The sequence below is a fragment of the Taudactylus pleione genome, unplaced genomic scaffold, assembly GCF_031769625.1.
Source record: "Taudactylus pleione unplaced genomic scaffold, aTauple2 ptg000634l, whole genome shotgun sequence".
In the NCBI taxonomy this organism is placed as follows: domain Eukaryota; kingdom Metazoa; phylum Chordata; class Amphibia; order Anura; family Myobatrachidae; genus Taudactylus; species Taudactylus pleione.
Window position 1 is genome coordinate 1,421,953 of NW_028285036.1, and position 25,616 is coordinate 1,447,568.

At 44.4% G+C, this 25,616-nt stretch overlaps 2 protein-coding genes across 6 annotated transcripts in view; one reads left to right on the top strand and one right to left on the bottom strand.

Annotated features, from left to right (window-relative positions):
- Positions 1-24,933, bottom strand: FGFR1OP2 (FGFR1 oncogene partner 2). 4 transcript variants are annotated; one of them, XM_088454801.1, is made up of 6 exons: positions 24,829-24,933; positions 22,193-22,331; positions 7,535-7,652; positions 6,458-6,600; positions 5,897-6,010; positions 1-971 (listed from the first exon to the last, which is right to left on the bottom strand). In XM_088454801.1, exons 1-6 carry the CDS (start codon positions 24,882-24,884, stop codon positions 834-836), a joined length of 708 nt encoding a protein of 235 aa, XP_088310927.1. In that variant the 5' UTR covers positions 24,885-24,933; the 3' UTR covers positions 1-833. The 4 variants fall into 4 exon arrangements, with proteins under 4 accessions (XP_088310927.1, XP_088310928.1, XP_088310929.1 ...); XM_088454802.1 differs by having other exon boundaries at positions 24,705-24,882; XM_088454803.1 differs by having other exon boundaries at positions 24,681-24,881.
- Positions 24,777-25,616, top strand: part of INTS13 (integrator complex subunit 13) — a 29,349-nt gene continuing 28,509 nt past the window's right edge. For both annotated transcript variants that reach the window (XM_088454799.1, XM_088454800.1), the window contains exon 1: positions 24,777-25,187. The gene's annotated coding sequence lies outside the window, so the exon portion shown is untranslated. The remainder of the gene's footprint in view (positions 25,188-25,616) is intronic.

Sequence of the window (25,616 nt, forward strand, 5' to 3'; positions counted from 1 at the left end):
TAACCAAATATATTTTTAATGTGTTACCTACACAATGATTCCATAAAATAGTGGTAAGTCTGGACAGGAACCGCTGACACAGTCACATACAACAGCAACAACAGAGATTGTGTACGGACAGTCTAAATAAACCATAAATAAAACATCGGTAATTGTACCCATCACTTACAACCGTAGGGGCAGCCATTTTGAGGGTCTGAACCAATAAATATTCAGGAGAAAGCAGCCAATGAATTCACTAAAGACATGGGTGAGGCAGTCCGGATGCCATTTGTTCCTGCCTCATTGCCATCACTACTTTCTAGTGAATCGTTGAACTAAATTGTCCTTAATACGTTGCGTCAGCCACCAAAATGTCTGCCTCCACTCCGCCTAGGTGAGACGTGAATAAGTGATTCCTCCCATTAAATACAGAATTGTATGAATACTTGAAGGAATGTAATGATCATCTATTGTCTTCCATGACACTTCCTTCCACACGATAAAAAAAAAAAAAATTCACAATCTTTCCATAGATCTTACAGATACTTTTCCTTTAAAAATAAGCACTTTAGGATTTTCAAGTTTTCAAGCTAAAATAGGCGTTTACTGTACAATGCCTTTTAAATAAATGCCGCCATCTTGCGCTAGTAGTAAAATAAAGTCTCCGGTTTCATGCGACATCATACAGACCGTGGCATCTAAAATAAGGAGAGTTTTGGAGATCTTTGAGTAGGTGAAACGTCAGTTTTCCAGTGTACCAGTAGAGGGCAGTAGAGTCAGTATGAAACGCATGTTCCTATTATTTAGCTGATCTCTGTTCTGTAACCTCCGATGCTGGGTCGCAGACAGTCTCAGCTTTTCCGGAGGCTGAGGTCATTGCTGTGTACTAAGACAGACAGAGACTGGTTGTCCAATGCGTCCTCCTTCCTGAGACTGAGGAACGATTCTCGCGTGATCTGCAGGACTTCCCGCAATCCCTTGTTCTCTTTCTGCCAGGAGGGAAATAACACGTTATAATTACATGCGATAGACAATATGGTCAATGACAAAATTATTACATTCATGGAAGGAAAAAAATCAGTTACATAACAACATATAAATGTCTTAATGGAAGAGAGAGATTGAGATAGGCAACCTGTGGCTCTTCACGTGGTGGGAGGGGGGACAACAAGTCCAATAATGCCCTACCTGCTTTGGGAGAGCCAGAGGTTGTCCAGGCCTGACGCGAGCTCTCTGCACTCCACCTGACATCTATGAGCTCCCTAGAGACCATTGTGGTCTTTCATTTAAAAATAAGACCTAAAATTCTCAAAAATATCTGTTGTTTCACAATATATAAATATATAAAATAATTATGCTGCCCACCCACTAGAAGACAGGCAAAAAACTGCACGATTATGACATTGACAAATGACTGCACGATTACAGTCTGTGCTGTGCCTATACTGAGCGAGCAGTCGTTCAGTGCAGGCTCATCAATCATCTGCTAACATGCTCAACCGGACGTTATCGATTTCCACTTACTATGTTATCCGTAGAGAATCTCTAGACCAGGCATGTCAAACATGCGGCCCAAATAAACATTTTATGCAGCCCGAGAGTGTGCACCCACATTATATATATATATATATATATATCTATATACACACAGTCAGGTGCATAAATATTGGGACATTGACAGAATTTACAGATTTTGGCCTCTATTCACCACCACAATGGCTTTGAAATGAAACAAACAAGATGTGCTTTAACTGCAGACTTTCAGATTTAATTTGAGGGTAATTACATCCAAATCAGGTGAACGATGTAGGAATTACAACGGTTTCTATATGTACCTCCCACTTTTTAAGGGGCCAAAAGTAATGGGACTATCAACTCAAAAGCTATTTCATGGACAGGTGTGGGCTATTCCCTCATTATTTCATTATCAATTAAGCAGGTAAAAGGTCTGGAGTTGATTCTAGGTGTGACATTTGCATTTGGAATCAGTTGCTGTCAACTCTCAATATGAGATCCAAAGAGCTGTCACTATCAGTGAAGCAAGCCATCATTAGGCTGAAAAATCAAAACAAACCCATCAGAGAGATAGCAAAAACATTAGGTGTGGCCAAATCAACTGTTTTGAACATTCTTAAAAAGAAAGAACGCACCGGAGAGCTCAGCAACACCAAAAGACCCGGAAGACCACGGAAAACAACTGTGGTGGATGACAGAAGAATTATTTCCCTGGTGAAGAAAAACCCCTTCACAACAGTTGGCCAAATCAAGAACACTCTCCAGGAGGTAGGTGTATATGTGTCAAAGTCAACAATCAAGAGAAGACTTCACAAGAGTGAATATAGAGGGTTCACCACAAGATGCAAACCATTGGTGAGCCACAAAAACAGGAAGACCAGATTAGAGTTTGCCAAACAACATCTAAAAAAGCCATTAAAGTTCTGGAACAACATCCTATGGACAGATGAGACAAAGATCAACTTGTACCAGAGTGATGGGAAGAGAAGAGTATGGAGAAGGAAAGGAACTGCTTATGATCCAAAATATTCCACCTCATCAGTGAAGCATGGTGGTGATGTATGGCTGCCAATGGAACTGGTTCCCTTGTATTTATTGATGATGTGACTGCTGACAAAAGCAGCAGAATGAATTCTGAAGTGTTTCGGGCAATATTATATGCTCATATTCAGTCAAATGCTTCAGAACTCATTGGGCGGCGCATCACAGTGCAGATGGACAATGACCCGAAGCATACTGCAAAAGCAACCAAAGATTTTTTAAAGGCTAATAAGTGGAATGTTATGCAATGGCCAAGTCAATCCCCTGATCTGAATCCGATTGAGCATGCATTTCACTTGATGAAGACAAAACTGAAGGGAAATGCCCCAAGAACAAGCAGGAACTGAAGACATTTGCAGTAGAGGCCTGGCAGAGCATCACCAGGGATGAAACCCAGCGTCTGGTGATGTCTATGTGTTCCAGACTTCAGGCTGTAATTGCCTGCAAAGGATTTGAAACAAAGTATTAAAAAGTGAAAGTTAGATTTAGGATTGTTTAGTTTGTCCCATTACTTTTGGCCCCTTAAAAAGTGGGAGGCACATATAGAAACCATTGTAATTCCTACACCGTTCTCCTGATTTGGATGTAATTACCCTCAAATTAAATCTGAAAGTCTGCAGTTAAAGCACATCTTGTTTGTTTCATTTCAAATTCATTGTGGTGGTGAATAGAGGCCAAAATATGAAAATTCTGTCAATGTCCCAATATTTATGCACCTGACTGTATATATATAATATGCGGCCCACACCCCTGCCATGATCGAAGCTCAGCTCCGATCGGGCAGTGTTTACTTTACAAGCTGGCAACGCTGGTCTCCAGCGTTCCCAGTGATGCAGCGCACGGGTGACGTCATCTGCAATGAGCGGCGCCTGCAGCTCTGGATCTAATTAGATCCAGTCAGCGGCAGCGTCTACGCAGGACGGTGTGGACTGGAGTAGTGCCCAGCAGCCATCGTGAAGAAAGGCAAGTACTGCACAGACAGGTGAATGGGGCCTGTTCTATACTGGTAGGGGGCACAACATAAGGAGCACTACTAGGGGGCTCTGCATAAGGGGCACTACTAGGGGGCTCTGCATAAGGGGCACTACTAGGGGCATTACTGGGGGCACAACATAAGGGGCTATGCATAAGGGGCATTACTAGGTGCTCTGCATAAGGGGCATTACTGGGGCCTCTGCATAAGGGGCATTACTGGGGCCTCTGCATAAGGGGCATTACTGGGGCCTCTGCATAAGGGGCATTACTGGGGGCTCTGCATAAGGGGCATTACTGGGGGCTCTGCATAAGGGGCATTACTGGGGGCACAACAGAAGGGGCATTACTGGGGGCACAACAGAAGGGGCACTACTAAGGGCATTACTGGGGGCTCTGCATAAGAGGCACTACTAGGGGCATTACTGAGGGCACAACATAAGGGGCATTACTGGGGCACTGCATAATGGGTACTACTAGGGCAATGCATAAGGGGCATTGCTTAATGGGCACAAATTCAGGGAGAATTGCAAAAGGGGCTCTAATACAGGGGGAATTGCATACGGGTCACTACATTAGTTTTTATTAATAATAAACCTTTCAAAATTGTATATAAGACTTATTATTTTTTGTTGCGGCCCACACACTCTTAGTGCATACACACGGGACGATCTGTACCACCAATGACATGGAAGATCTCTATCAGTGAAGTCATCCTGCCACATCGCTGAACAGGCAAAGCTGACGATATCGCCCAGATTGGCCCGCATGTACGGACGATCAGAGATATCGTTATCCTTCATGCGGGAACGCGTATCGTTGGTCGTTTACTGAATAAAAACGAAAGATATATCGTTAAATGATATAGTTATCGTACATAACGTAAACTATATATCTGTCCGTGTGTGCGCACCTTTAGACCTTGAATATTCGGCCTGGTTGGTATTATGAGTGTGACATGCCTGCTCCTGCTCTAGCCTGTAAGACATCTTTACAGTAACAACTTGTACCCGGCACTGAGCGTACAGAGCATCAGCTGCTCCGATTGTTTCTTCTAATAGTGATAGGGACAGAACCGCAGCTTGTCACAGGGGAGCCATTCATTGCTGCCGACAACGGGACTCAGCAAGGATCGCAGTAGCAAAAACGCACGCAATCGGTCGAATAATTCGCATTGCGCGAACTAGCAATTGCGATGGGAAATGCGTTTGCAGAGGCGGGGGGGGACTTTGAAAAAGGGGGCAAAAAAAATAAATAAATTGGGGGGTACAAAGTTAAAAACTAGCGAAATTCACTCTGGGGGGGGTCCCCAAGTATGCCCCAGGTGTTTTTTTTTATTGCAGGTGCTTGCGGCAGGTGGATTTTTCATGATTTTTTCAACTTCACTTTAGCAACTTTTAAATATGCTGACCCCCATTTTCAAGTACCCCAAATTTGCTGGGATAAGTTATTTTCTGTAAAATATACTCCTGAATACTATTCTGCACCACGTATACAAAAACGCTATTTAGCAGCTATTGAGCCCGTTTAAAAACACCAAATACCTTCAGCAAGCCAAATCGGGGGGTACCATAGGGAACCCCCATGTCAGAGCATCTCTAGGGGGTGTCAGGCTGATTTCCCCAAATCTGACAGTACTTTCCGCCTGTTCAAGTTTCGCCAGGTCCCGATTTCGTGTACTTTCAAATTGAATACGGGGTAAAGCGGGCACGCGCGCGATACTTTTCCGCCTACAAAACAGGCGAAGTAGGCGAAAAGTATCGCGGCTCGGCTCAGATTGAATACGGCTCTAAGTCTAAGAAATTGAATACGGGGATAATTGAAACATGTGAAAATGACGTCATCACCGATTATTTATCGTCGATTCTGACCTTTCGCAGCCTAATTGAATACGGGCCTTAAACTCATTCAGTTTTAGGGCCGTATTCAATTAGCGGCGAAAAGTCCGTTTTCTGCGATAATTTATCGCTGATGACGTCATTTTCACTTATCCCCATATCCAATTCCAAAGACTTTTCGCTCATAATTGAATATGGCCTTAGTTGATAACGGAATATAGAACGTATTGAATAACGTATCCCCATGTGATATGCACTAAAAACGCTTGGTTAGAAACTTGTTTTTTAGTTCATCTTCCTCTCTGTCCTTTATCTCTCGTTCCTCTTCTCTAATTGTCACCAACCCGTCGCTGCTTCTATCCTAATATTCCCCAGCATGAGCTTCCAGCAATTTATATTATATACTGTATATATCTATATAATAATCTGCTATGTTCTGTTTCATCTCAAACAGGCATGGGCGGTGGGAGCCAGGCCCGTCCAACGTCTGATAATGCACCATCCATTTGCCAGGTAAAATGGGTGTAAAAACCAGACGTAATACGTACCTCGAGGTTTAGGATTCGGTCGTGTTCCTGGTTACCACGCTGCTCATCGATTTCAATCGCCTGCTTCATTACTGCCGTCATCTCCGTGATTTTATCAATGTGGCTTTGTAATTCCTTACAAAAATAAAACACATCCTAAAATTAGATGCTGTAGATCAGGGGGATTCAACAAGCGGCCCTCCAGCTTCTGTGGAACTACACATACCAGCATGCCCTGCTTTTAGGGCATGTTACAATTGTGACAGGGCATGCTGGTATGTGTAGTACCACACCAGCTGGTGGGCCGCATGTTGAATAGCCCTGCTGTAGGTGGTCTATTCTCTCGTTTCAGACTAATTAATGATAAAATAAATAAATTCTATAGGAGTATATTTAATTCTTAGCACCGTGAAGACAAGCGAGCCTGAACTGCCAGGCCAGACCCTTGCACACCGAGCCCACCCCACACACACACCCCATCCCACGTCACTAACTACATCCAATCAGAGATCCAGTCCCCGCAGATACGCGGCCTCTGAATAACCCACTCCCGTGACAACACCTGGACAGGTAACGGGGTACCTTGGAATGCTGCTCTTTCAGTCTCACAATGACCCCCGGGTCGTCCTTCTTGCTCGCCATCAGTAGGCGGAACATCTGCTCCCTGTATTTGCTCATAATCAGCTCCAGCGCCGACTGGTGTTCTTCCAGCGAAGTGTGGAGCTCTAGGACAGAAAGCTCTAATGTTACACGTTCCATAGAGAGTGACAGATAAGTGCTGCGTGTAGGGTACTCATCACACATCCCAGACAGAGCTATGTAACAGAAGTACCGGGGTACATACACACGGGTGCCTTTATCTGTATCAGCGTCTGATAGACAAAGATATACAGCATAGTTATTGTGTCTAGGAGTCTGATATCAGGAACCAGGATTCCCGATACACGCTGATGTGTATGACGGATTATACCCATAGGGGGATAATGGGGGAGATGTACGAAGTCCAGAAGCGGTATCAGCGCACGTTATGTGCGCTGATACCGCTTCTCCCCGATGTATTATCGGGGGTCTGGGCGGTAAATGACTATGCGCCCCTGTCATTATCGAAGCTGCTATCTACAAGATAGCAGCGCCGACGGCAGGGCTATGTACGAACAGGTCATAACGCATGACCGTTCGGCCGGCTGTAGCTGTCGTTATCGACAGCTACAACCTGGCGCTAGCCTATCCCCGCAGCAGGGGCAGCGCTGTCCCTGCTGCGGCGGCTGCCGGCTCCAGGGCTCCACGCGGGGATCTCGCGACACTTGCGAGATCCCGCGCATGCTCAGTGGAGCCGGCCGGGAAGAGACACAGCGCATCAGCACTAGGCTGATGCGCTGCTGTCTCTAGCGGGTAGCGCCGGAGGGGGGAGTTAACGCTCCCCCCTCTCCGGCCGATGAGATGTTTATACATCTCATCGGTAGTGCTTCCTGCTTCGCCTCGGTAAAGAGGCGAAACGGGAAGCGTTAAGTGCCGCTATAATACATCTACCCCAATGTTCCATATTAGGAGGAGCCTCCTTGCCGCACTGCGACATGACTGAACGCACTTTGCAGCGACGGAACTATATAACAAAGTCTCTATCCCGCAGGTGCCAGGGAGGAAACCCCCAGTACTGACCTTTATTCTCCTGCTGCAGTTCTCTGATCTGCCGGTTCTCCTGCTGGATACCCAACACCAGCGTAGACCGCGGTCGGTGCCTCGCCACCTCGTTCAGTTCCAGGATCTCCTCCTGGTACTGGAACCAAGACAATCACTATATAAATGTCAGGATTACGCTGATTTCTGCGCTTTGTACACTATATAACACGTATAATAGGAATGAATGGCCCAGTAACATCGGTTACTTTGGCAGGTGCGGTTTATAGGCTCAGCGGCAGCTTATGATTCTCTATATAAGTATTACAGGAGTGTCCACTCTCACAGCTCCCTCCTGTGCTTATCATCCAGGGCTGTATTGCTAGAATAGCCGTCTATTTGTTCTTTAATAGAGTGATTTTTTAATTAACAGCAGTAAAATAAACATAAATTACATATATATCAGGGATAGAAATGAGATCCCGGCGGTCAGAATGCTGGTGCCGGGATCCCAAACCAACGCCAGGATCTCTACCACCGGCATGCTGACAGTAAGTATTGGGGGTAGGGTTAGGATACTTACCGACAGGTGTCGATATCCTAATCCAATGGGGATGCCAGCAACAGGATCCTGACCGCCAGCATACCGTACCCAACCCTATATATTTACATACACATAAAACCCTATATATTACATACATACACATATAACCCTATTACATATACACATATAACCCTATTACATATACACATATAACCCTATTACATATACACATATAACCCTATATATTTACATACACATAAAACCCTATATATATATATAATTTATATAATACATACACATATAACCCTATTACATATACACATAAAACCCTATTACATATTCACATATAACCCTATATATTTACATACACATAAAACCCTATATATATATATATATATATATAATTTATATAATACATACACATATAACCCTATTACATATACACATATAACCCTATTACATATACACATAAAACCCTATATATTTACATACACATAAAACCCTATATATATATAATTTATATAATACATACACATATAACCCTATTACATATACACATATAACCCTATATATTACATATACACATATAACCCTATATATTACATACATACACATAACCCTATTACAAACAGGACATCCGGAAAGTATTCACAACGCTTCACTTTTTACACATTTTGTTATACCCCTTTTACACCGGAGCTAAAACCTGGGTTATTGCAGGGGTAACCCGGGCAGCTCCTTGGTGTAAAAGGGGTGAGGGTTGGATCTCCGGGTCGAGTGACCCGGCAATCCAACCCAGTTAAATTGTAGGGTTTAAAACGGGAGTAACCCGTGAAACCCTGCTGTGTGTACAGCGCACTCCAGGTCTTGATGACCTGCAGCGCGCCGCAAGCCGGCCGATTGGTCCGGCTTCAGTGGCACTTGGAGATGACGTCATCTCCAAGCGTCCACCTTCACGCCAGAATAACCAGGTCTATGCAGACCCGACTGTGGTTTTGAGCGGCGCCGACTCAGGAATATCCCGAATCGGCGCCGGCTAAATTTCGGGTCTGATCCGGATAGGAACCCTGTTCCAGCTCCAGGTCAGACCCGGAATTTTGGTGGAAAAGGGGTATTATGTTACAGCCTTATTCCAAAATGGAATAAATAAATTTTTGTCCTCAAAATTCTACACACAATACCCCATAATGACAACGTGTAAAAAGTTTTTTTGAGAATTTTGCAAGTTTAATAAAAAAATAAAAAAAAAAAAACCTAAGAAATCACATGTACATAAGTATTCACAGCCTTTGCCATGAAGCTCAAAATTGAACTCAGGTGCATCCTGTTTCCACTGATCATCCTTGAGATGTTCCTACAGCTTAATTGGAGTCCACCTGTGGTAAATTCAGTTGATTGGACATGATTTTGAAAGGCATACACCTGTCTATATAAGGTCCCACACTTGACACAAACCAAGCATGAAGTCCAAGGAATTGTCTGTAGACCTCCGAGACAGGATTGTCTCGAGGCACAAATCTGGGAAAGGGTACAGAAAAATATCTGCTGCTTTGAAGGTCCCAATGATCACAGTGGCCTCCATCATCCATAAATGGAAGAAGTTCAGAACCACCAGGACTTTTCCTAGAGTTGGCCGGCAATCTAAACTGAGCGATCGGGGGAGAAGGGCCCTAGTCAGGGAGGTGACCAACAACCAGATGGTCACTCTGTCAGAGCTACAGCATTCGTCTGTGGAGAGAGGAGAACCTTCCAGAAGGACAACCATCTCTGCAGCAATCCACCAATCAGGCCTGTATGGTAGAGTGGCCAGACAGAAGCCACACCTTAGTAAAAAGCACATGGCAGCCCGCCTGGAGTTTGCCAAAGTGCACCTGAAGGACTCTCAGACCATGAGAAACATATTCTCTGGTCTGATGAGACAAAGATTGTGTCAATGCCAGGCGTTATGTTTGGAGGAAACCAGGCATCGATCATCACCAGGCCAATACCATCCCTACAGTAAAGCATGGTGGTGGCAGCATCATGCTGTGGGGATGTTTTTCAGCAGCAGGAACTGGGAGACTAGTCAGGATAGAGGGAAAGATGAATGCAGCAATGTACAGAAACAGCCTGGATGAAAACCTGCTCCAGAGCGCTCTTGACCTCAGACTGGGGCGATGGTTCATCTTTCAGCAGGACAACGACCCTAAGCACACAGCCAAGATATCAAAGTAGTGGCTTCAGGACAACTCTGTGACTGTCCTTGAGTGACCCAGCCAGAGCCCAGACTTGAATCCCATTGAACATCTCTGGAGAGATCTGAAAATGGCTGTGCACCGACGCTTCCCATCCAACCTGATGGAGCTTGAGAGGTGATGCAAAGAGGAATGGGCGAAACTGCCCAAAGATAGGTGTGCCAAGCTTTTGGGATCATATTCAAAAAGACTTGAGGCTGTAATTGCTGCCAAAGGTGCATCAACAAAGTATTGAGCAAAGGCTGTGAATACTTATGTACATGTGATGTCTTACAAAATTCTCGACTTCCGGTTCCGCCTTGGGCATGAGCGGACGCTGATTAGAGCGGCTCCGTATCCCCCCCGACATTTCTCTTTTTCACGGCTATTTTTAGCTTCATTGCAGCCGCGCCTCACCCCCTCCAACATCGGGTGTATATCCGGACACACCGAGGGAGGTTTATTATGCCACCTGTGCCGGGAAAAACACAGAAACAGAGCACAGACCCCCGCACGCTGGACGCTTACATGGCGCCAGCTGCTACAGGCAACGCCTCTACACTCCCGGACTCTGGTGCTCCCATGAGCGGGGATACTAGGGAAGCGGAGACTGCAAGCGATACCTCCACGCAAATAACGGAGAACCGCGACCACTCCCCAGAGCACGCTTCCCTTTCACAAAATGCTAATGGCGCTGATCACCATGCTGTTAGTGAAGCTTCTGTACCCTACAGTGCCCTGGTCCAGGCTGTAAGAGAAGCGATGGGACCATTACTACAAGCCCAGACTGCTGACATTAAAGAACAGATATCCCAGTTAACCCACAGAGTGCTTCACACTGAACAGAGGTTGGGAGAGATTTTTCACGATGTAGTTAATCTTAAAAAGTCAATGGGAGAGATGGAGAAGTCACGTCATCACATTTGGAGCAAAATGGATGACCTTGAAAATAGGTCACGGAGGAATAATCTCCGTATAGTAGGACTCCCGAAACAATTAAGGGACCTGGGCTATACTACTTTGTTTCTAACACCCTTCTCTCATTACTAAATATTCAAGACGCGTGCCAAGGATTAATCATAGAACGCGCTCACAGAATAGGCCCCCAGCGCGCAGATGAAGTGATGCTCCCACGTGTGGTCATATTCAGATGTCTTAATTATCTTCATAAAGAATCCATATGGTCGGCATATAGAAAGCAGAAAATCTTAACCTGGGAGTCCAATAAGCTATTTATTTTCCAGGACTATTCTCCTGAATTATCAAGCCCGGAAGAACTTCTCTGCACTATGTTCCAGATTGGCAAAAGATGGCAAGAAATTCGCTCTACTTTATCCTGCACGTCTACGCCTGTTTGATGGGATGTCGTTTAAAGATTTTACGTCTGTGTCCGAGGCAGAAGTCTTCTTGCAAGAAAAAAATAAAGAGAGAAGATCTTCTTCCCAGGATGACGGAGAGTGACTTTAGCCACAGTCTTAATATGGTCTCTTTACTAAAGTGACTCTGGGAACGCCTGGCGGTGGAATCTGATTTTGGGTCCCTGGGGTCAGGTTGTATGGATCATAGATCTGTCTTCTACACGTGATTTGATCTATATTGTTATTTTATGATGTTACGCCATATGCAGTGGAGTGGGAGGGAATGCACATGATGTATAGCCTCATACTGTTTGACCGTCATTCTGTTTGGAATTGGCATCTGTTATTGTTATTTTTCTGTTGGAGTGGGATTGGGGGTGCTTCATATAATGTCTTTATTATGTCATGGTCGGGTCCGGTTAGGAGCTTGAACGTCTATATTATGTTCAATTATAATCTTGTTTCAATTTTAGGAAGTCTATATTGCAGCTGGTGCTTTCTTGCACCAGTTTCGATATCCCAAAATGTGACATTGCTTTATATGCATAGTCTTGCTGTTATTTTAATTTTTTGCAATTTTACATCCTGTTTCCCCTGTTGGTGTCTTTTCCTATCCTCCTGTCCATCCCTAAATTTTTATGTTTATTTTGAAGCAAAGGAGACAATATGTAATATAGCATTTTCTAATGATTTATGGGTTCGGAATGTAGGATAGGTTCTTGGAACGTCGGAGGCTTTAGGTCACCTCAGAAACGAAAAAAAATACTTTTATACTTAAATAAATTAAAAGTTGACCTGGTCTTTATACAGGAATCTCATTTGGTTCCCTCGGAGTTAGAAAAATGAAACACATTAAAGTGGAAGGTTCTGGCCTCAGCACCCTATAACTCCAAAGCTAGGGGGGTCCTTATCCTTGTCAAGCAACATTTGCAGATTCAATTAATATCCACGAAAAGCGATCCAGAGGGCAGATATCTTCTCTGTGAGATCTTATTAGCCGGAAAAAAATATGTCCTTTGTAATGTAAATGAACCAAATGCTTACTCGAGGTCTTTCATGCAACAACTTACGGCCCTGCTTACCCCTTTTCAGGTAGATCCTATGTTAGTATGTGGAGACTTTAATCTGATATCTTCAGGGGGTCTGGACTCTATGGGTACTTCTGGGAGGATGCGCAAACCGCCAAAATTTGGGGTGCCCTCGCTTGCTTCCAGCCTCAATTTGATAGATGTGTGGAGAGTGTTCCATCCTCTAGAGAAATCTTACTCATGCCTTTCAGCAGCGCACGGATCTCTCTCGAGGATAGACTATCTTCTAGCCTCATCCACTTTACTTCCCAAAATATTGCAAACAGAAATGGAATCGATTGCCATTTCGGATCACGCTTTGATATGGTTTGATATGAAATCTGATCGGGATCAAGGTAGGAATTATGTTTGGAAGTTCCCATCATATCTTGCTCAATCCCCGAAATTTAGAGAAAAGCTGGGGGCAGCATGGGAAGAATATAGAATAAATAATTTGGAGCATATGGAAACAGACCCGATATTATTCTGGCAGGCTTCTAAATCAGTACTTAAAGGTTTCATCATCTCTTACTCTATTTCGTATAAGAAACAAATAGCTAAAGATTTTTTAGAGGCCCAAAAATCCCTTACTAACGCTTATCAAGCTTATTCTTCTGCCCCATCTCCCCAGCTTAAAAACGATTATTTGAAGGCTAAGACCCATTTTGAGGGTACTCTTGCTAAAATGGAAAGTAAACATTCGTTTAAAAAAAATTACAGATTCAATAGATTTGGGAATAAGTCGGGAAAGCTATTGACCAATCTACTTAATGGTAGTAGACCTCCCTCGCTGGTCCATCCTCTCCGTCTCCCCAGCGGGTGTCTTACTTCGGGTGGGGCCGAGGTGGTGGAGCCGATGAGAGCATTTTATGAGAAGCTGTATTCTGACAACCTTCCTCTTAGTTCCTCGGAAGAGTCTAATACGTTTTGGGACGAGCTGCCTATCCCACAAATTGCCCCGACTTTTGTTGATCTTTTGACAGCCCCTATAGCTGAATTGGAAGTGGAGAAAACTATTCGAGCTATGAAAAAAGGTAAAGCCCCAGGCCCGGATGGCTTATCGGCGGACTATTACCATATTTTAAATTAAAAAATGTATCCGTCGCTCACAAGAGCGTTAAACCATATATTGCATTTTGATCTTATGCCTCCCCATTTTAATTCAGCCATTCTCAAGGTGTTACCAAAGCCGGATCGAGACCTAAGTGATCCAGGCTCTTATAGACCCATATCGCTTTTAAACTTAGATTACAAAATCTTAACTAAAATAATCGCAGAACGTCTGAAACAGGCCCTGCCCTTAGTGATCCATGAAGATCAAACTGGCTTCATAGTTGGCAGACACTCGGTGTTAACATCCGCAGAGTCCTGTCAACTATTATAGCTGCAAATACGTCGAAGGATTTATTGGATAAGGCAATATTATCATTAGACGCCGAGAAGGCCTTCGATATGGTCTTGTGGCCCCATCTATTTGAAACTTTGAGAAGATTTGGTTTTGGGGCCAAATTCATAGGAACACTTAAAACACTCTACACCAATCCTAGCTCTCAGATTGCTCTGAATGGGTATATATCAAACCCTTTTCACATTAAAAGAGGTACCCGACAAGGCTGTCCACTATCGCCATTATTGTTCGCAATTGCTCTTGAACCACTTGCAATTGCGCTGCGTAACTCTCCCATGTTTAGGGGATTAATGGTGGGTAACATTGATCTAAGAGTTGCCCTCTTTGCGGACGACATGTTGCTTTTTTTGTCGTCCCCATCCATAACTCTTCCTATAATTATGTCCATAATTTTGGATTTTGGCATATTCTCAGGATATAAAATAAACGTTTCCAAGTCAGAGCTGTTGATTATTTCAGGTGATATACCCTCTATATCGCAAAATCCCTCGCTAACACAATTTAAAATCTTGTCGACCCATATTAAGTATTTGGGAATTCAGATCCCGGCAAATCTTTCTAAGTTATATTCTCTAAACTATTCTCCTTTAATTCAAACAATAAGTAACATGTTAGATAGATGGATGTTATTACCTCTTTCGTTGTTGGGAAGGGTAGCTTTAATGAAAACTGTAATTTTCCCGAAAATGTCATATGTTCTTCAAATGCTCCCTATTAGGTTAACTAGAACAGATACCTTGTTCCTCTCTAAATTGTTTAATAAATTTATATGGTCAAAAAAAAAAAAAAACCTAGGATAGCATCTTATAAATTACGAGCTTTGAAAACACAGGGCGGGCTAAATTTCCCGGATCTGACTCAGTTTACTAACGCTATTCATTTTAGGTATATTCTAGACTGGTTACTCAATCGCAACATCTATACATGCACCCCCATAGACTGTGCCCTCTTATCTCCTTACTCTCCGGGAGCGTTATTACATTCTCCCAAGAAAAGTATACCCCCGAATATTTTACAAAACATAATGTTTCATGACACTTATTTAGCATGGTGGGCAATTAATAGAATTCTTAAACGTAATCCTAGACATTCGGATTATATCCCTTTTTGTGGAAACCCACAATTTAGACCAGCCATGGAAAATGCGTCCTTCCTTCGTCTGAAAACTAAGGGGATATGTTCGACAGCAGATGTGTTTGATCCTGGGGGCAGTTTATTTACTTTCTCAGAATTAAGAGATAGGGCTGATCTTCCCCAATCTTGTTTCTGCAATTTTCTTCAGATCAGACACTTCGTACAATCAATACTCCCCCCCCCCCCCTTTGAGACCCCGGGGAGTCCAGACGCCTTGATGTTACTGATTAGGCTTGCGACCAAAATGACTTATAAAATTAGCAGTTTATATAAAGAGCTGATTACCGCTTTATCTCCTAAAATTTGGAGTAAATCAATAGAAGTTTGGAACTCGGATTTGGCTGTTGTTGATTCTGAGAATGTTTTGCTTCATAGGATTGATACCACATTGAGAATTTTAAACTCCTCCTCATTACAAGAAATACATATTAAAGTTATTAACAGAGCATACATTGCTCCTCATCAACGTTCATTTATGGTTCCCTCCGAATCTGGAGTCTGTAAGAAGTGTGCTCACTCCAGGGCAACATTTATACATTGTTTCTGGGAATGCGGGGTGATAAAGAAATTTTGGAACAAGCTCATCTCATATTTTAATGGATTATTTGACTTGAAGCTTACCCACGACCCAATAGCACTTTTGTCTGTTAACTTTACCTCCTGGACCTCTGGGCCATCTATTACACATCTAATACCATTTCTCACTACCGCAATAACGGTAGCAAAAAAAGTGATTTTAAGACATTGGATTTTTAGATCCAAACCTTCTCTCTCCGAGGTTAAACAAATCCTACTTCAGCTGATGTATTTTGATCGATACTCCTCTATCCCAGAAGTGGAGACTGGGATTTTGCGTTTCTACCGTAAATGGGGAGTCTTTATAGATACGCTAGACCCAGACACACAAACCGATGTGTTTAGGGTTTTTGAGAGTACTGAATGGTTCTTGCTTCGACAATTAGACAGGAATGCCTCGACTGCTCCAAATGAAGAAACTCAAGAAATCTGACTAGACAATCTTTGACTATGTTTAATGTCTTCCTTCCTTGTTTTTGATTTTGTTTGTTTTTCCTTAACCTCCCCTTCTTTCCCTTGTCGGTGTCTCCCCCATACTATCTACTTACAAGATATTTGATTATGATATACATGTTGGAAGGTAAGCGTATATATAACACAGTCAATTGATTATTGTACTTTGCACTAACCAAGAAACAAATGCAAGAGATTATTTCTCTTTCTTCGCCTAACATGGATGTCTGCTTTATTTGATAGATGTTATTTATATTTGAAAAACCAATAAACATGTGTTGAAAAAAAAAAAAAAAACTTGCAAAATTCTCAAAAAAACTTTTTACAGGTTGGCATTATGGGGTATTGTGTGTAGAATTTTGAGGACAAAAATGAATTTATTCCATTGTGGAATAAGGCTGTTTCATAACAAAATGTGGAAAAAGTGAAGCGTTGTGAATACCTTCCGGATGCACTGTATATAACCCTATTTATCACACACACACACATTGTGTATATATATATATATATATATATATATATATATATATATATATATATATATCCCTATATATTACATACATACACATATAACCCTATATATTACATACACACACATATAACCCTATATATTACATACACACACATATAACCCTATATATTACATACATACACATATGACCCTATATATTACATACATACACACACACATATAACCCTATTACACACATACACATATAACCCTATATATTACATACACACACATAACGATATTACACACATACACATATAACCCTATATATTACATACACATATAACCCTATATATTACATACATACACACACATATAACGATATTACACACATACACATATAACCCTATATATTACATACACATATAAACCTATGTACAGGTTGAGTCTCCCATATCCTAAATGCTTGGGACCAGGGGTATTTTGGATATCGGAATATTCCGTATTTTGGAATAATTTCATATTATAATGAAATGTCTTGGAAATGGGACCCAAATATACACACAGAATGCATTTATGTGTTATATACACCTTATACACACAGCCTGCAGGTCATTTTAGACAATATTTTTTATAATTTTGTGCATCAAAAAAAGTTTGTGTACATACATGAAATTCATTTATGTTTCATATACACCTTATACACACAGCCTGAAGGTTATTTTATACAATGTTTTTAATAATTTGTGCCTTAGACAAAGTTTATGTACATTAAACCATCAAAAATCAAAGGTTTCATTATCTCAGTCATGCTGAAAATATTCCGTATTTCGGAATATTCCGTATTTCGGAATATTTGGGTATGGGAGACTCAACCTGTATTACATACATATACTATAACAGTCAGGTGCATAAATATTGGGACATTGACAGAATTTTCATATTTTGGCCTCTATTCACCACCACAATGAATTTGAAATGAAACAAACAAGATGTGCTTTACCTGCAGACTTTCAGATTTAATTTGAGGGTAATTACATCCAAATCAGGAGAACGGTGTAGGAATTACAACGGTTTCTATATGTGACTCCCACTTTTTAAGGGGCCAAAAGTAATGGGACAAAATAAACAATCCTAAATCTAACTTTCACTTTTTAATACTTTGTTGCAAATCCTTTGCAGGCAATTACAGCCTGAAGTCTGGAACACATAGACATCACCAGACGCTGGGTTTCATCCCTGGTGATGCTCTGCCAGGCCTCTACTGCAAATGTCTTCAGTTCCTGCTTGTTCTTGGGGCATTTTCCCTTCAGTTTTGTCTTCATCAAGTGAAATGCATGCTCAATCGGATTCAGGTCAGGGGATTGACTTGGCCATTGCATAACATTCCACTTATTAGCCTTAAAAAACTCTTTGGTTGCTTTTGCAGTATGCTTCGGGTCATTGTCCATCTGCACTGTGAAGCGCCGTCCAATGAGTTCTGAAGCATTTGACTGAATATGAGCATATAATATTGCCCGAAACACTTCAGAATTCATTCTGCTGCTTTTGTCAGCAGTCACATCATCAATAAATACAAGGGAGCCAGTTCCATTGGCAGCCATACATGCCCACGCCATGACACTAAAACCACCATGCTTCACTGATGAGGTGGTAGGTTTTGGATCATGAGCAGTTCCTTTCCTTCTCCATACTCTTCTCTTCCCATCACTCTGGTACAAGTTGATCTTTGTCTCATCTGTCCATAGGATGTTGTTCCAGAACTGTAATGGCTTTTTTAGATGTTGTTTGGCAAACTCTAATCCGGTCTTCCTGTTTTTGAGGCTCACCAATGGTTTACATCTTGTGGTGAACCCTCTATATTCAGTCTTGTGAAGTCTCCTCTTGATTGTTGACTTTGACACATATACACCTACCTCCTGGAGAGTGTTCTTGATTTGGCCAACTGTTGTGAAGGGGTTTTTCTTCACCAGGGAAATAATTCTTCTGTCATCCACCACAGTTGTTTTCCGTGGTCTTCCGGGTCTTTTGGTGTTGTTGAGCTCTCCGATGCGTTCTCTCTTTTTAAGAATGTTCCAAACAGTTGATTTGGCCACACCTAATATTTTCCTATCTCTCTGATGGGTTTGTTTTGATTTTTCAGCCTAATGATGGCTTGCTTCACTGATAGTGACAGCTCTTTGGATCTCATATTGAGAGTCGACAGCAACTGATTCCAAATACAAATGTCACACCTAGAATCAACTCCAGACCTTTTACCTGCTTAATTGATAATGAAATAACGAGGGGATAGCCCACACCTGTCCATGAAATAGCTTTTGAGTTGATAGTCCCATTACTTTTGGCCCTTTAAAAAGTGGAAGGCACATATAGAAACAGTTGTAATTCCTACACCGTTCACCTGATTTGGATGTAATTACCCTCAAATTAAATCTGAAAGTCTGCAGGTAAAGCACATCTTGTTTGTTTCATTTCAAAGCCATTGTGGTGGTGAATAGAGGCCAAAATATGAAAATTCTGTCAATGTCCCAATATTTATGCACCTGACTGTAGTACTAAAGTCTTCTTGATTTGTCATTGACAGCACGAGTGATGCCAACGAAAAAACAATACAACACATACCATATAATAAAACAGGCAGCAAAATTACACTGTAATACAACACCATATAACTATTTAAGCTAACCGTTTAACATACGCACGGCAGCAGGAAAAAAACTATTGTTCAAACGCTTTGTGCGAGTGCGCAACGGTCTAAAACGCCTATTTGATGGCATTTTATCAAAAAGAACGTGATTAGGATGGCGGGAATCTGCTACAATAGAACTAGTTTTCTTCCAGAGCCTTTTGTCATATATCTCCTGTGTGCGCGGTAGCACCACTCCAATGATTTTACTAGCTTTACCAACCACCCTATTCAAACGCAGTCCGCTCAGCCGCAGTACAGTTCCCGTACCAAGCAACAATACCATAAGTTAAAACGCTTTCCACAATGCTACGGTAAAAATTTAAAAGGGTTCCCCAACTCACCCACGCAGATCTCAAATGGCGCAGAAAAAAAACAAACGTTGGTGCGCCTTCTTAACCAATAAGGCTGAGTTTAAGGACCATGACAAAGTGTTTGAGACATAAAACCCCAACAACTTAAGGGAGGGTACTACCTCAATGGTCAAACCGCCTACACACACCAGGGCCCTTATAGAAGCACCACACTTCCTAAAGTCGATAATCATTTCTTTTGTTTTCATCGTGTTTAGAAGGAGACAGTTTCCCCTGCTCCACTCAAACATACTATCCACCTCAGCTCTATAAGCAAGTTCATCCCCGTTGGGTATTAGACCAACGATAGGGATATCGTCCACAAATTTCACGATCTTAACAGACCGAGACTGGGACACACAATCGTGGGTGAACAAAGAATACAGAGCAGGGCTCAAAACACACCCCTGCGGGACTCCCACATTCAGCACCAACTCCTTGGAGCTAGTTTTCCCCAACTTGACCACCTGGGGTCTGTCAGATAAGAAACTTAGCAACCATCTACAGGTAAACCCATTTAGGCCCAAGTCAAACAACTTGCACCTGATGTAAAACAGTTCGGATTGCACCCTCCGTTGATCGATTCGCCCTAAAAGCAAACTGCCACGGGTCGAAACCTGCTACGAAATGAGACTTTACATGATTCAGCACTAGCCTTTCAAAGCTTTTCATCACAAGTGATGTTAAGGCTATCGGGCGGTGATCATTTAAACATTTCGGGGGACCATTTTTAGGAATCGGGACAATTGAAGTTTGTTTCAGACACTTAGGGACAAAGCAAGTGGACAGGGAAGGATTAAAAATAACCATAAAAATCCCGGCTAACTGGTCACTACATTCCCTCAGGACTTTGCCAAAGATGCCAACCGGGCCCTAATTATTACATACATACATACAGACACATATAAACCTATATATTACATACATACACATAAAATCTTGGCATTCTAACAAAATACCTCTGATACAAAAGTGTAATTAATTAATTAAACAGCTGTAAAATATGTATCATCTCAAACATATATTGCCAATTCAAGAAATATTAAATAAATCAAAACAAATTCTAATGGTGCATACACACGGTCAGATTTTTCCTTCAGATATGAACGATAACGATTTAAAAATCGTTCAGTCGTTCATATCTGAAGGAAAATCTGACATATCTGACATGCCTGAACGATGGACGATCAACGATGCGCGTTCCCGTTTGTCAGATAACGATATCTGACATCTGATGGGTTTGCAGTCAGACTTGGACGATTCCATTCATTTTAATGCAGTCAAAAATCGTTCAATCGTTCAAATCTTTGGTAAAATCGTTCAAATCGTTCAATCGTTCATCTGACAAATCTGACCGTGTGTACGCTCCATTACATAGCTTTCAAAATAGAAATATTACTGCTATTGTGAGAAACGTAACTTCCAAAATAGAAATACTGCTGATAGGGTTATAAACAAATATAGAAAGTATTTAATACATAATATAAATAAAATATATACTAAAATGAGGTAAAAAAATATATAAAATTGGGTGCCACGCTCGGTGTTCCATCCAAAAGGGACTAATTGAAACAAGTGTCGTCTATTTTTAATGCCAGAGGTCAATTTCAAAATTAAATTTCGACATCTCCATTAAACATTGTGAGAAACACTTTTATATGATTATTAGTGTTCATTTATATGGTGCTAAAGTTCTGTATATAGCCTGTAACACAGACACAAACCACCTGCAGCCAGTGAGCACAATGGCATAGTGTTCACTCTAGCTCTGGGGGCAGGCAGGGCGCCGGAGTTAGAGAGGGCAACTTTGTGCGCACAGCGAAGGCGCGCGCCCCCGAAAAGGGGGCGTGGCCATGAAAAGGGGGTGCGTCTAAAAGACGTGTCCCCTTTTCGTCATACTTGGGGGCGTGCCCGGCACTTACGGACACGCCGGGCAGCCCCCAAGCACTGCAGACAGTGAGAATAGATGCCGGGCGCATGCGCCCGGCGTCTATTCTCCGGCGGTGACCAGGCCACCGCACATTTCTCCACCCGCGGGACATTGCGACCCGCGGGTGAAGACGGCACCTGCAGGCTGTGAGGGCAGGGCGCTTTTTGCCCTCCTTCTGGGGGGCAGGGTGCTTTTTGCCCTCCAGAAGGAGGGCAGGGCGCCGCGCCCCGCTAAAACAGCCTAGCGGGAACGCTATGGCAGATAGCAGGTCTGCTGCCAGCGCCACGCTTGGCATTTGGAGCGCCGGCAGTTGTGCAACCTCTGATATGAAGGGGAGAGTACGGTTTCTAAAGGAAATGCTAGAAGCACCAGAGCAGAAAGTGACACCCCAGGCAGGAACGAGGAACTGAACGGGCTGTGACAGGTGCAGGGTGCTAGAATGAACACAACGTTGGTAATAACGTAATGAGTTCATGGTTACCCCCAAACGTCTCTGTGGTCCCTTCCCAATGTGTATTATTACATACCTGCTTCATAGCTTCCACGCGTTTGTTGAGCACGGTCGTCTGCTCAATAAGGGCCTCCGCCGCGCCGTCATGTTCTCGTAACCTCTCCACCAAAGATTTTGCATCTGCCAAAACCTTCTCAATCGTACAACTCATATTCCTGGATAAACAGAAATATTACACACGTCACGGTTTTCCCAGTAAGAGTCACTATTCTCTATGGTGTTAAGTGACTGAGAGACATTGATATAGGCCACAGGTTCTCAAACTCGGTCCTCAGGACCCCAAACAGTGCATGTTTTCCAGATCTCCTCACAGAATCACAAGTGAAATAATTAGCACTACCTGTGGATATTTTAAAATGTGTCAGTGAGTAATGACTACACCTGTGCACCTGCAAAATGTGACCTGTGTGGGATCCTGAGGACCAAGTTTGAGAACTCCTGATATAGGCAAATATATTCCATGTCCTCCAAAAGGCTGGGACTTTCCTCTGATGTTGCCCAACTATTAATCTGTCATCTACCATGTTCCTGAGCACAGCAGAGCCAGGCGCTGACAGCCCAGGAAGTTTTCAGCGAGTCGTCTGGCAGAAACAGATAAGGCGGCCACGGCCAGGGGATATGAATATTCCAGCAGTTTAGACAACTATCCTCTAGGTAGATTTATTTTCTTTGTTATTGAAAACAATAAGATGTGCACTGGATATAGATGTACCTACACCCAGCATAGATATGTTGTCCTAGCTACAGGTAATGGAAACAAACCTGTTTAGAAGACAGTATTTTCTAACAGTGCTCTGTCCCTAAACTCTGTCGAGTCCTTAGTGTAAATAGGCCACATTTAATTACAATATCAGGGGGAGTGGGTTTGGGGAAGTTGGTGGAAGGGTGGGGATGTCAGAGGGAGTGGGCTTGGGGCAGTTGGTGGGGTGTCAGGGGGAGTGGGGGCAATTGGTAGAGGGGAGGGGTGTCAGAGGGAGTGGGTTTGAGGCAGGTGGTGGAAGGGAGGGGTGTCGGAGAGTGGGGTTGGGGCAGTTGGTGGGAAAGTGGGGTGTCAGGGGGTGTGGGGTTGGGGCAGTTGGTGGAAGGGTGGGGTGTCAGGGGGAGTAGGGTTGGGGCAGTTGGTGGGGTGTGAGGGAGAGTCGGATAGTTGGTGGAAGGGAGGGGTGTCAGGGAAAGTGGGTTTGGGGTAGTTGGTGGAAGGGAGGGGTATCGAGGAATGTGGTTGGGGCATGATGAGGGGTGTTTTATACACACTAAGGAAGGGGAGGGGTGTCAGGGGAAGTGAGGTTGGGGCAGTTGGTGGAAGGGTGGGGTGTCAGGGGGAGTAGGGTTGGGGCAGTTGGTGGGGTATGAGGGGGAGTGGGGCAGTTCATGGAGGGGAGGGGTGTCAGGGGGAGGGGGAGTGGGGGCAGTTGGTGGAAGGGTGGGGTGTCAGGGGGAGTAGGGTTGGGGCAGTTGGTGGGGTGTCAGGGGGAGTGGGGCAGTTCATGGAGGGGAGTGGTGTCAGGGGGAGTGGGGTCGAGCAGTTGGTGGAAGGGTGGGGTGTCAGGGGAATAGGGTTGGGGTAGTTGGTGGGGTGTGAGGGGGAGTGGGGCAGTTCATGGAGGGGAGTGGTGTCAGGGGGAGTGGGGTCGAGCAGTTGGTGGAAGGGTGGGGTGTCAGGGGAATAGGGTTGGGGTAGTTGGTGGGGTGTGAGGGGGAGTGGGGCAGTTGGTGGAGGGGAGGGGTGTCAGGGGGAGTGGGTTTGGGGCAGTTGGTGGAAGGGGAGGGGTGTCAGGGAGAGTGGGTTTGGGGCAGTTGGTGGAAGGGGAGGGGTGTCAGGGAGAGTGGGTTTGGGGCAGTTGGTGGAAGGGTGGGGTGTCAGGGGGAGTAGGGTTAGGGCAGTTGGTGGGGTGTGAGGGGGAGTGGGGCAGTTGGTGGAGGGGAGGGGTGTCAGGGAAAGTGGGTTTAGGGCAGTTGGTGGAAGGGGGAGTGGGGTTGGGGCAGTTGGTGGAAGGGAGGGGTATCAGGGAGTGGGGTAGTTGGTGGAAGGGAGGGGTATCGGGGAGTGGGGTTGGCACAGTTGGTGGAAGGGAGGGGTATCGGGGAGTGGGGTTGGCGCAGTTGGTGGACGGGGGAGTGGGGTTGGCGCAGTTGGTGGAAGGGGGAGTAGGGTTGGGGCAGTTGGTGGAAGGGGAGGGGTGTCGGGGAGTGGGGTTGGGGCAGTTGGTGGAAGGGTGGGGTGTCAGGGGGAGTAGGGTTGGGGCAGTTGGAGGGTGTGGGGTTGGGGCAGTTAGTGGGGTGTCTGGGGGAGTGGGGTTGGTGGGGCGGGAGGGGTGTCAGGGGGAGTAGGGTTGGGGCAGTTGGAGGGTGTGGGGTTGGGGCAGGAAGTGGAAGGGTGGGGTGTCAGGAGGAGTGGGGTTGGGGCAGTTGGAGGGGTGTCAGGAGGAGTGGGGTTGGGGCAGGGGTTGGAAGGGAGTGGTGTCGGGAACTGGGTCTCTCGCGGTCAGTGATCCCCCGATTACCGGTGCTCGGTGTCTCCCGCTTACATCCGGGCTCTCAGCGGTGGAACCGTCACCTCCCAGCCACTGACGTCATGAACATGCGCCGCTGTCAGACAACGCGATCAGTGTGCGACCCCCGGGCTGCGCATGCGCATGGTGATCCATGTACCAGCAGTTAATCAGCATCGCCCCTCCGGTCACCGTCACCTCCCGGGCGTGGGACATCGAGACCTCGCCCCCCACACGCTCCTATATACGGCCGTGTCACAGCGCAGAGCGGCGCTCTGGGTGGTGATACTGCGCCGGCCGCTCTCACAACTGACGTCTGGGGATGTACGGCGGCCGGCGGGGACCAAGAGGAGCGGAAGTGCGAACCGACCGGCAGCAGCCGCCAATGGAGGGGCGCCCAGGCGGCGGCCTGTGAGGAGTCTGCGGCTGCCGGGGGGGATACTGTGTGACCGGTCATGGCGGAGATAGAGCCCTCCCCTGCACTGTGATATCCCCACAGCCCCCGGGGGCACCCAGCAGGTGGGAGCAGGGACTCATACGGGCTAATAGCCCCCTACACACTGTGTGTGTGTGTGTGTGTGTGTGTGTGTGTGTGTGTGTATATCTATATGTGTGTATATAATACTATATATATATATATATATATATATATATATTATTTAAGCTGTACGCTTCCTAGCCTGTGAGGCTTATAGTTGTGGTCATGGTGTATTTATTTGTTAGGTTACTAAGGAGCCTGACTGTAATCCAGCGTCACTTTCCCACAATCTATTTGCTGAAGCCATAGTTTTGCGTAGATGACGCTTCTGCTCCCGCGGGCCTGATGCTATATGGGGAGCGTGATGTTATATGGGGAGCGTGATGTTATATGGGGAGCGTGATGTTATATGGGGAGCGTGATGTTATATGGGGAGCGTGATGTTATATGGGGAGCGTGATGCTATATGG

Excerpts from the sequence above, each read along its gene's own strand:
- FGFR1OP2 (XM_088454801.1), bottom strand. The coding sequence starts at position 24,884 with ATGTCCCACGCCCGGGAGGTGACGGTGACCGGAGGGGCGATGCTGATT. Across the intron at positions 22,332-24,828 it reads GCGATGCTGATTAACTGCTG|GAATATGAGTTGTACGATTG; the intron begins GTACATGGATCA and ends CTGTTTATCCAG. Across the intron at positions 972-5,896 it reads ACCGAATCCTAAACCTCGAG|AAAGAGAACAAGGGATTGCG; the intron begins GTACGTATTACG and ends CCCTCCTGGCAG.